We start from the raw sequence: 12,285 nt of genomic DNA, 5'->3' as shown, positions 1-12,285 counted from the left end.
AATATCTGCAGTTTGGACAGGGACTCCATTTTTTAATGGGCAATGCTGCTCCAACAAGTACAGCCACAATAACCTGGACGATAAGTTTGAAAACTAGGGCAGGTTTCATACCCGAATTCGTACTCGCAGCCACCAAAGTCAAATGACGGAAAGCTTTTAAATATTTTAAATATTCTGAATATGGATGAGAGAGTAGCAACGTGCTAGAGTTCTCTTATTATATATATATTTTAATTTTTATATAAAATATAAAAAATAATTTAATTTTTATTAAATAATTAATTGAATAGATATTTAAAATATTTACAACATTTCAAAAAAAGAATTAGAGCGAGAGAGAGAGACATAAAACACATATAAATTATAATATATAATATTTATTGAGTATTTCAATATTATTTCATAAATTTATAAGATTTATTTCAATTTTAAGTTATAGAGTTTAGTTTAAACAATAAATCCAAAAGATCACTCATTACAAAAGCACACATTTGGGATAACGATTAAGATTGCTGTCGAGATCCCAAATACCGAAAAGAGGATTTGACTATTGTTGTGGTTTCATTAAACATATTCTAAAAGACCACGGTTGTTGTGGGGTTCACATGAAGAATCTGATTGCGCCATTTCTGTCGGGCATGTTTCTACCTCTCTATTTTCTACCTTCTTTTTTCTTCAGTGGTGTCTAATCTTGCTCTCCAGTCATTTTGGGCCAACTAGTTAGCCATGCATATCCTCTAAAATCTACTATTGGGCCTAATGAATTGATGTTGGGCTCACAATCTTGACGGCTTAAGTAATCTGCCTAAAAGCTTGGGCATTAGTTGTAGACCCACTGGGCTTTGAAAATAAAAGTCTTAAAATTGTGTTTGAGTAGTGAGCCATATCTAAGATATTTTATAAATAATAATAATAAAATAATAAATAATAATAAAATATTATTAAAACACTCCACTACGATGATAAACCACCGTAGCATTCTTAGTATGAGGAATGTTGTCCAGCTTCTTATACCACACGCTACTTATATTTATTTTATTTATTTATTTTTATTTTTATTAAACTAATTGAATTTTTCTACTCATCATTCATATACCACATATTTATTAAAAGAAAAAAATAAAAATAAGTATGCGGTATAAAGATGAAGAGTAAAATTATCATTCTTAATATTGTGTCATTAGAAGATTCTCCATTATTAATAAAAGAAAAATATGATTAACTTGGCTTTCCAACCGAATCATGTTGCTTTTGGTTTGGTTTACAATCATCATCAATCAACCACAAGATGACTAAATGTTCCCTTTTTTTTTCTTTTTTCTTTTTTTTTAATCTATTTCTCCATCTCAAACGGAAAGAACTACTCTTTAAAAATTGAGACTCCTGAAAATTATGAATATCCTTGTCCTACAATATTTCAATCTAATGGTCGAGTTTCTACCAAACATCAGTGGCAAAAACTACTGGACTTGACTTCAGGCTAAGTTGGTGGTGGGTGTTAGTGAAAGGTGTTAAAACTATATGTTTACACTTTGAATTACAATGATGCTTAAAAAAAGTACCTTGACTTGTTGCCTCTCTATAAAGGAAACAAACCCATTTCGGGTGATACATGCTAATCAAGCAACAACCCCAACCACCCCTCCTCCCAACCCCCAACCCCTTTCCTGTTCCATACTCTACCTTCCATGGCGGAATTTTGTTAGTTATAATATTTTCATTCTTCGCATCATTTGTTTTATTAATATTAGATAAGTGTTATAGTCATAAATTTTTTTTATTTAAATAAATTTATAAATTGACGTAATTTTATATGATATATTAAATCTATTTAATAATAAAAAAAATTTTACAATCAGATATATTATATTAAATTATATTAATTTTTATGAAATTCCTATTATATAAGTAAAGCATTTTTCTTACTAATAACTAAATGGGTCAGCCTCCATTCTCGTACTTTCCCACTCTCTTTATCACACAGCCCAGTTGAGCTGTTACGAGAAGGAAAATAGATATACAGATAGAATGAACTTCGGTGCATGTCAATCTGACATGGGTCAATGTCCAACTTCATTGTTTTGTTTGGCAAGGCATCTGTCAAACAAAGGCAAACATCAATTCTCCATATTCCACTCTCTACTTTGCTTCGAAGAGTCATCCTTTTATTTGAATTGCTTCCGGTTTCTTTACTGGTTGCCAACAGAATCGCCGCCAAAAACAAACAATTGTCTGGAAAATTGAGGCGACACGTGTATCATGTTTCTTAAAAACTTGTAACCTAGCAATTTAGGGTTGGTAAATTATGTTAATGGTGGTCTTGGTGTCGTGTCATGTTATATTATATATGTTAACCTAAATTTCACCAAGTTTAATGAGTCATGTTTCTAAATTTTAATATGATTTATTAAAATAACGAGTTAATACGATATAATTTATTTTAATTCATTATAAATTATTTTAAAATATATTGATACGACATAATTTATTGTAACTCGTTTTAATCTGTTTATGTAAATAGATTAAATTAACTCAAATAATATATTTGAATTGATTAACATAATTTTACATAAAAGTTAAAAGTACAATATCTCTAAAAATGTAAAACTACTACATAAATCTAAAATTACAATTCAAATAAAATAAAAGAGGTGGTCGTGACTCGTGAGAATTGAGAAAGAGTTAGGGTTTGCGAGAGAGTTAAAAAATATGAAATAGGTTTATAGCATTTCAATTTTTAAGTTATAAAAAAAATTTAAGTGGTCTAAATGGGTCACTAATAGATTAAGTGGGTTGATTCGTTAGTAACCTGTTTATGAATTGTGTCTTAATAGATCAACCTATTTTGACATGAACTTATTAACATCAAAGTCAAATCCGTTAATTTTACATTGTGTTCGTATTGAATTAACATGTCGTATCGCATATGAAAAGAAATATATAGAGATATATATATACATATATAATATGTGAATCTTATTATATAAAACACTATTCGTATACCACAACATTGTATACATTGACATCTACGTGATATATATATATATATATATAATATTTTTGAAATATGAAAATATTTAAATAAAAAAGTCTATTTATACACCACATATCAACATGTGATTTGTTATTTTTGTCCTATTTAAATACATACATATTGATCTATAAATATATGAGTTTAAATAAAATTATAAAAATAACAAATCACATATTAGTATATGGTGTAAAGATGATAAATAACATTTATTAACTTTACAAACTTAGCCCAAATTAAGATGTCCAATTTATAAATTACCCATAAATCAAGGTTCAAAAAATTGGAATCGGGTTTTGCATTGAGTAAGGATTCAATGAATTGGATAATTTAACAAATTGAATATGCTGATTCATGATAATTTTGAATAGAATATTTTAATATTGATAAAAAATATTAAAAACCAAATTTGATGCAATTCAAGCATCTAATATCATGTATGAAAATTAAAATATAAAAATATTGACTAGTTTCGATAAAAATATGATATGAATTTAAATAGTTTCAATAAATATGTAATTTATGTATTTAATCTCAATAGTCAACATTTTTTTGCCTTTATTTTATGCAAAAGCATAAATTTAATATAAAATACTTATTCATCTCCTTAACTTTTCGTTTTAACTGAAAAAACAAAGAGCTATATATTTTATCTTTCAATTTTTCTACAATTCTTATTAAATACAATGATTAAAAAGTTAATATATATTAAGTTCTATCATATGTTGTGCAAAATATTAAAAGAAAAATTCAGTTATTATAAAACTTAAAAATAAACACAATTTTGAATCAGCTCAAATCAATTTAAAAGCAGTTAAAATCAATAAATTGTAGTGGTTCAATGAACGATTCAAAATATTCACTAAAATCGGTTTCATTTTCTTTGGTTTCTTAACCAAATCAACTTAAATGGAATCGTTTTTTGGTTCATTGCCATATTCTGCAAAACTCTTTCTCAAGCACTCAATCCCAAACCACCATCGATGACTTGTCACCCTTTCAAAGCTTTCCCTGCTTGTATCCGGACTTTGAAGGCTTTGATTCCTCCGATAAATATGCTTAAGAATTATATTTTCAAAATTCGATAATTATTACATAAATATATATATATATATATATATATATATATTAATATATAGCTAGAAAGACTATCCATATATAAAATAAGACTATAATAATTATCCAAATGTCACAAGTATGTCGTAACAAAATACAAGAATATGTGTCATCATCAAATCGTTCAAGTTTCAATAAAAAAAAAATGGAATAAGTCAAAAGTAGTGTATATGTTAAAGGAAAAATTTAATTGGAAGTAATTTTATGTACCAATATGTACACTCATATTATATGATTATTCAAAAAATAAATTTTATTAAAAATAATATTAATTTAAATTTTAAAAATAAAGATAATAATATTAATACATAGATTAATAGATTAATATGCTTACCTATACGTAGCAAAGCTATCGAAAGCTTCCGAGTAAAAAACATTCAAAATTGGCTCGTGCTGGTCTTTCAAACCAAAACTTCAACTGTCCGAAAGTGAGCCCATCACGGGGGGCCCTTACTGTTAATCCCCTACATTGATGGGCTCCACTGTCTCTCCGACCTCGCTGTTTCTGTTGTTTTCGTTGTTGTTATAAGAAGTAAGCAAGAAAGAAAAAAAGAAAAGAAAAGAGGCGCACCGCGATTCATTCATAAACCCAAAGAAAACTCTGATTAAATCATACCGCTCCCTAACCCCACCAGCCTAATCCCCACCACCATCTCCTCCTCCACCACCATCACCACCACCAAATCCTTCCAAACAAACTCAACAAGTAGCCCCACAAATCACAGCTCTCAGACGCATACACAGACAGAGAGAAAAAAGAGACAGATAAAGACAGTGTCGGAGAGAGGGAATTAAAGAGAAGATGAAGCTCTCGGCGTTACAGCAAAGCTACTTAAACCGTCGCAGCAACAGCTTCAGGTCATCTGGGGCGTTGGATTCGTCTTCGGACAGTTCGATCAAGTCCACCTCCGCGATCTTCTGGCTCGTACTCCACGGACTCTGCTGCCTCATTAGTCTCTTTCTCGGCTTCCGCTTCTCACGGTTGGTCTTCTTGTTCCTCTTCTCCACTTCTGCTACCACCAACCTCTACACCTCGCCGTTTCGCACAGCCTCCGAGCTCGCCCAGACCCTCACCGTTCACTCCACTCCGATTCGGGATCTCGAGTTTCCGCCTGGGAACATAACCTCCATGGCCGGCGGGAGCTCCGGCAGTAGTCGAGTTGTGGTCGGAAGACACGGGATCCGAATCCGGCCCTGGCCTCACCCGAACCCCGTCGAGGTCATGAGGGCTCATCAGATCATCGAGAGGGTCCAGAAGGAGCAGAGACTTCAGTTCGGGCTCAAGAACCCGAGGACAGTCATCGTAATCACGCCGACCTATGTACGGACGTTCCAGGCGCTGCATTTGACAGGCGTGATGCACTCGCTCATGCTGGTTCCGTACGATCTCGTCTGGATCGTGATTGAGGCCGGTGGAGCCACCAACGAGACCGCTTCGCTCTTCGCTAAGTCTGGGCTTCGGACTATCCACATTGGATTCCGTCAGCGGATGCCGAATTCGTGGGAGGGACGGCACCATTTGGAGGCTCGGATGCGGCTTCACGCTTTGAGGTGAATGTTCTTGCTTTTCTGCCCCGCTTGTATCTTGTAATTATTTTTGGTTGCTGAGAGAACTTCTACATTCTCTACTGTAGAAGCCTGGAAAATAAACTTAAGATTAACCAAACGGTTGTAATGTAATTAAGCTTGTGCTTCATTTTCTTGGTTTTTGTTATTAATTGAGTAGGGGATTTCGGTTGTTGTTAGAATATGAGTTTCATCCAGTTTGTCTGTGATTGAGCAGAATTGTGAGAGAAAAGAAGCTGGATGGGATCGTGATGTTTGCAGATGATAGTAATATGCATAGTATGGAGCTCTTTGATGAGATTCAGAATGTCAGATGGGTTGGTGCTCTTTCGGTTGGGATACTTGCGCATTCGAGTGATGCAGATGAGACCTCTGCGTCTGTAATTGAGAAAAACGAGGATGAGGAGAACCCTGAATCACTGCCTGTTCAGGGTCCTGCCTGCAACTCATCCAATCATTTGGCTGGATGGCACACCTTTAATTCTCTGCCGTATCTCGGGAAGAGCGCTACTTACATTGGTGATCGAGGGATTGTGTTACCCAGGAAGCTTGAATGGGCTGGGTTTGTGTTGAATTCCCAGTTGCTTTGGAAGGATGCTGAAGACAAGCCAGAGTGGGTCAAGGATCTAGATGCATTAACTCACAATGATGAGGACATAGAGAGTCCGTTATTTCTGCTAAAGGATTTTTCTGTGGTGGAGCCACTTGGAAGCTGTGGACGGCAGATATTGCTCTGGTGGCTTCGAGTTGAAGCTCGTGCGGACAGCAAATTTCCTCCTGGGTGAGTCGTTTCTCTCTATTACTAATGTCTTGCTTCCTAATGATTCTGGCATAATTGAGTTTTGCCTTTTGGAGCATCTGCTTTGTTTAGTGTAAAAGCTGAGTTAGGTGAGCAGTGCAAAGTCATTTTAGATGTTTGTCATGTTGCCCGAAATAAATATCCATTATTGAAGGTTTTGATGTGTTTGCCTACTGTCTCATTTTTTGCATGCTAGAATTCTTTTTACCTGACTGTTGATGAGTATCTTCCCAAAGTCATTGAATGTATAAGATCATGTTGATACTTTAGAAAACAACTTAATTGTTTATTTCTTTATAAGTTGGAATTGGAGCATTAGTGAAAGGGCATCAATGACTTTCTAGTCTTAGACGGCAAGGTGAACTTCTCAGTAGAGTTAAGCTGATTGACTGCCATATATTACTTATTATTTCAAGCACTGCCCCTTAAGAGTTTTGGAAATCAAACATTATTAAAAAAACGTACTTTTTGGGCCTCAAAGTTCCTCTGATCTGCTGGGATTGCAGTTTGAGTGAAATAATCTAGTCTTACTTAACTTATCTATATTAAATTAAGTGTACTATATGTAGCCCATATGCAACTTCCTAATTTATAACATCTTATTGAGAAGGGGAATACGGTGGCTGATCTAATGCCAACCTTTCCTCGCACGTCTCATCTTACTGAGAATGACATTTTGGGAAGAAACCGTTTTCTACTTGTTTTGATTGTAGGGGCATTTCAATGCATTGATTGTTTCATGTTTTACCCTCATAATGGTCAAACCTCTAGAAGTTGTGCATCTCATATGTTTTGTTATATTGATGGATTTTTTCCTTGTTACACTACCTTCTTCGATATGTTGGGCACAGCTTCATGTTGAGTTATAAGATGCATCAGCTGTGTACATGTGTCTTAGAATTTTTTTGGGAACTAATGGATGTTTACTTCTCTATCAATTGACCTCAAATTGAGTAGAATGTTTGCTGACTGTTTTGTTTTTGAGGTTTTATCTAAAATTTGCCTCTGTATGCTTGTACAAGCCTGAATATCATAAATCTCCTAAATTTATACGCAAGCATTTTATGTTGATCATGCTTTGTTCATGGTAATACAACCTGTCTGGTTAAAGTTGTGTATGTTACTTTGCAATGCAGTTTTGTGGCTGTTTAGAGTATTTTAGAGTGACAGTATGAATCTGAAATGGTATTTGAGAGAGAGAGAGAGAGAGAGAGAGAGAGAGAGAGAGAGAGAGAGAGAGAGAGAGAGAGAGAGAGAGAGAGAGAGAGAGAGAGAGAGAGAGAGAGAGAGAGAGAGAGAGAGAGAGAGAGAGAGAGAGAGAGAGAGAGAGAGAGAGAGAGAGAGGATTGGTCATGTTGCACATGGTTGCATGAGAGCCGCATCGTATTCATTGCCACCGCTGTAAACAATATAAACGAGTCAGCGTTATCAAGATGAATGTGAAGAGGTGCTTTTTGATAAGTAATCTTTATTGGTAAGTGCAAAGGTGAATGTTAAGAGGAGTTAGTTCAAGAATGCTCTTAATCCATTCGGTGATGAGAGTGGCAGTGAAAGGATGGGATGTAAAGTGGCAGTTTAGAGTCCTTCCAAAGGACTCTCGTGAAATGGATATTGGTGAATAGGTGCTCATGAGTCACCTTTTCCAGTTGCTAGGTTTCTGATTACTCATAAGTCACATCTAGTTAACTTGGTTTGCGGTTATGATATCCTCTTACTGCAACCAAATTTTTTGTTGAATGCCTAGAAAATAAAGAAATGCTATGTGAGACAAAATGCATTCTTTTGGTTTTCATTAGTTGTCTAAATATCCTTCTATATTTCGTTTTATTCTTGTTTACTACATAAAAGAACTCAGCCATAAGCACAAACTTATTGATTTTTCATTTTGCTTGAACTCATCCATGTCCTAGGGCTTGATTTTAAGACTCTGCATGAGGTAAATGCTACTTGGCCATGTTAACTAAAAGGCCTTCCGCAATTAAATTTGTGTATGTATAGCTTCATAATCTAGCTTTTGATGCTGCCAGATGTGTGCCTTCTGAAATATCTATGCCCTATTGTTTGTTCGCTCGAAGTCTAATTTGACCCATCACAGCGAAGTCTAGTGGTCAAAGGATAGGCTTGGGATGAGTTGTAAACTTAGGGCAGGTTTGGTGCCTCAGATGAGATACAAAATTCTCATCTGATCTCATTTCATTTCATTCCATCTTATCCCCAAACATAATTAAAATACAAAATAAAAAACAATTTCAACTTTTTCAAATCCCCAAACAAAAATAATATTATAAAACTATATTCTAACAATATTTTAAATTTATAATATTTTTTATTTAACTTTTTCTCTCTTTTCCCAAATCCCAAAAAATAATTGACTCAACCTATTTCATTACTATTCATAAACTATCTTACTATTAACAAAATTTTCATCTCATCTCACTCTCCAAAGCTGCCCTAGACATCCTAGGTTTGGTTCTGCCTTAGGAGTTATCTTGGATACCTAATACATGGTTTTGGTTAGGGGTGCTACTTGCACACCCTGGATTGGGGGGGTGCCCCTTTCCTTCCCCCTCCCCCACATGGGGAGGGGAGGGAGGGACAGTTTGGCCCCCCAAACCCTGGCACTGCCCTCGTCTGGATGCCGGGGGGCGGATTGGCCCCCCAGTCCGTCTTCCCACTCTGTCCAACACTGCATTACAAGGTTACATAATACACTATACACTAACACTATACAAATCTTACAAAAAACTCCAACAAAATCACACAAATCATTACAGATTTACAAATCCAAACAAAAACTAAAAAATAAACTTACAACCAAACAAACTTACTGTCTTACGAATCAGAAAAATCTAAGAAATTGAACAAAAAATCAAATTGAACAAATCAAACAATAGACCCGTGGGCCACGGCTGTGGTCATGGGTCATTAAACTCGAAATCTGTGCATAGATTTGTATGGCCCGTGGTCACGACCATGGGTCATTAAACTCAAAGACCCATCACGGTGTCTTGGACTCCAGTTTCACCCACGATTGCAGCCACCATCCGCTACCCACGACAACAAAGTTACGAAGAGAAGTTCTCTCATCTCTGCTGGCTTAGAGGAGGAGGAGGAGAAGAAGGGAAGAGGGAAGACGAAGAGAAATGAGAGAGAAGTTGAGGATGGCGGCTGTGGACTGTCGCCACTGGCACTGAGGCGTGAAAGCCTAACGTACAGGGGAGAAAAATCAGAAGAGGGGGAAAGGGAGGCAACTGGGACTGGGAGTCTGGAATGAGAAAAGCGAGAGAAGAGAGAGAAAATGTGATATTTATACGTAGGGTTTTGTAACCCTGTAATGATACGACGCCGTTTTGGCTATCATTACAAACCTATTTTTTTTTTTTTTTATAATATATGTGTGTGTGTGTGGGCTGGACGGGTAATATCCTGGGCAGGCCTTGGGCCTAGCCCGGGTCCCGTCCCCGCATGGGTTCACCATGTGGGTGGATGCCCTATAGCTTATACCTGACGGGCAGGGGCCAGACCAGGGGGGTGGACTGACGTGCTGCGATGTGCTGCGGGGCCTCACCACCCACCCCTAGTTTTGGTGGGTGGAGTGGTGTTTGGGTTTTGGTGGGTCTGAAGGGCCTTGCCTTGATGAAATTCTGAACCTCTAAAAAAAAAATTCTAATCTCAAAGTTGAAAGTTTAATAGTTTTCTTTAAAAATGTTCAATATTTTGGTCATCTTGATCCATTTTATCTCCATTTTATTTACTTTTTTTTATATGAACACACGAAAGGCATAAATTTTACCTTGATATTCACATCTCAAACGAGTGTAATTGGATCTGTATTTACTTTTACAATTTCTGTTAACTCAAGAAGCTGTCCAGCATGCATAATATGTATTGATTTTTTGTGTGTTTTATACAGATGGATAATTGACCCTCCTTTGGAGATCACTGTCCCGTCAAAACGCACACCTTGGCCGGATGCCCCTCCTGAACTCCCATCTACTGAAAAAGTAGTGACTGGTGTCCAAGAGCAGATAGTGAAGCATTCTTCAAAGACTCGAACACCCAGATCTAAACGCACTCGTAGTAAGAGAAAGCGTGACACAAAAATAGTAGACACACGGCTTCCAGTGAGGAATTCTGAACAAAATTGAAAGATGATCCCAGTACATCTAATGATAATATAATGCTGTGTGAATTTGAAACCCCTGGCTTTTCAGCTTCAAGATTCAATTGATATAGCAGAGAAGCAAGGTATTACAGGGTACATAGCGAAGGCACTGGTTACAGCGGGTCAGTCACCCAATTCAGCCTGAATTCCACCTGATTTTGCAATTTTTCGCCTTTGATTTTATATTTTTGTTGGGTGATTCATATTCTGGTCTCATGAAAGTGGTATATTCACTGGATCCTGACGAGTCTCATGCTTTGTAGAAAGCTTGTATCCAATAGGCTTCAAATTTTATACAGAAATCGTTTCTAAATAGGAATTATAGAGTTGCAATCAGTTGGGCCTCTCAGAAACGATACCAAAATGTAATAAAATCTTCATTCATTACAAAACATTGTTGTTGCGATTGTGCTTGACACATGACTGGACTAATATCTGATGCCCCCAACTACTCCAGTCGTAGCCGGCAACCCCGTTTATGTTCATCATTTTATTTGTCAACGCCTAGGAAGCATTTATGTAGAAGTGTCGTCTGAAGGAGAGAATTGGGAGGTACAGATCTTGGTTGGAATGAAGATGGGAATGACCTATCATATGTAGAAGTGTCCATGAAGCTTTGGGAGAAACTGATCACATAACATACTAAGATGGCACACACGTACTTGCCAAAATTGTTGACAATTTTAATAAAAACAAATAAAACCTGTAACTAATTCGTACTATGTTCCTCGTACTATTGAGCGACCAAAGGGACAAATTGGGTCACTCAGTCCAAAAGCAGCATTCAAATATGGATATAGATTGGCTTTTAAATGGCTTTTAAATTGTGGTATTTATTTTGGGTTTGTAGGGTCCGGGACTTTGAAACTTGATAGCATGTTGGGCAAACTATGAGTCTCTAGAGCCTAATTTAAGAGCCCGAGTGACTCTAGCCCCTGCGCCATCCCTTCATGGAACACGTGTGGCCGCACTCCCAGTAGGGCAGCGATGAGTGCAGAGGTAATATAGTTCGTCCCGTTGTGAGCAGGGCAAATCTCGCCCCTATCGTGTGAATTCCCCATGTTATGGTATCTTTCTATCAATTGAAAAAGAGTTTTGCTATATATAAATAGTCGCATATTAATTTATATATTAATATTAATTTATTTATATTTAAAATTTAAATTAATACTATTTTTAATAAAATTTATTTTTTGACCAATCACATCATATTGATACATAAATTAATACATAATTATACTTATAATTATATTTTTTTATTAAAAAAATGGATAGCATTAAATATACGTGACGTAAATATTATATAATTTTTTTATAAACTTTATTATTAAAAAATTAATTAATTTTTAATAATGTGAATTCGTATTTACTTTTTTTTTTTCAAGCCTAAGGTATAGGTTTGTACGTTTTACAACTTTCGAGATATGTAACGGTATGTTTGAGATAAAAATCTTGCAGACAACACCAAGTGTAATAAATTCAGCATTCACTGCAAAACAGTGGGCACTTTCAGGGAGAATCAAAACCGGTGCCCCATGTTTCAAAATTCCTCTCTAGATGTTTCTTTGCATCCCAGAAGAAGCATTTATGAACAAGTGCCAAAAGGGA

At 35.8% G+C, this 12,285-nt stretch overlaps 1 protein-coding gene across 1 annotated transcript; it reads left to right on the top strand.

The window, feature by feature from the left end:
* Nucleotides 1-4,677: 4,677 nt before the first annotated feature.
* On the top strand, nt 4,678-11,069 carry LOC122305167 (beta-1,4-xylosyltransferase IRX14). The gene is made up of 3 exons (XM_043117513.1): nt 4,678-5,698; nt 5,931-6,494; nt 10,426-11,069. The coding sequence occupies exons 1-3, from the start codon at nt 4,950-4,952 to the stop codon at nt 10,658-10,660; spliced, it is 1,548 nt and encodes a 515-aa protein (XP_042973447.1). The 5' UTR covers nt 4,678-4,949; the 3' UTR covers nt 10,661-11,069.
* Nucleotides 11,070-12,285: the final 1,216 nt, after the last annotated feature.

The sequence above is a fragment of the Carya illinoinensis genome, chromosome 1, assembly GCF_018687715.1.
Source record: "Carya illinoinensis cultivar Pawnee chromosome 1, C.illinoinensisPawnee_v1, whole genome shotgun sequence".
In the NCBI taxonomy this organism is placed as follows: Eukaryota; Viridiplantae; Streptophyta; class Magnoliopsida; order Fagales; family Juglandaceae; genus Carya; species Carya illinoinensis.
This window is presented reverse-complemented; position numbering and strand designations above follow the sequence as displayed.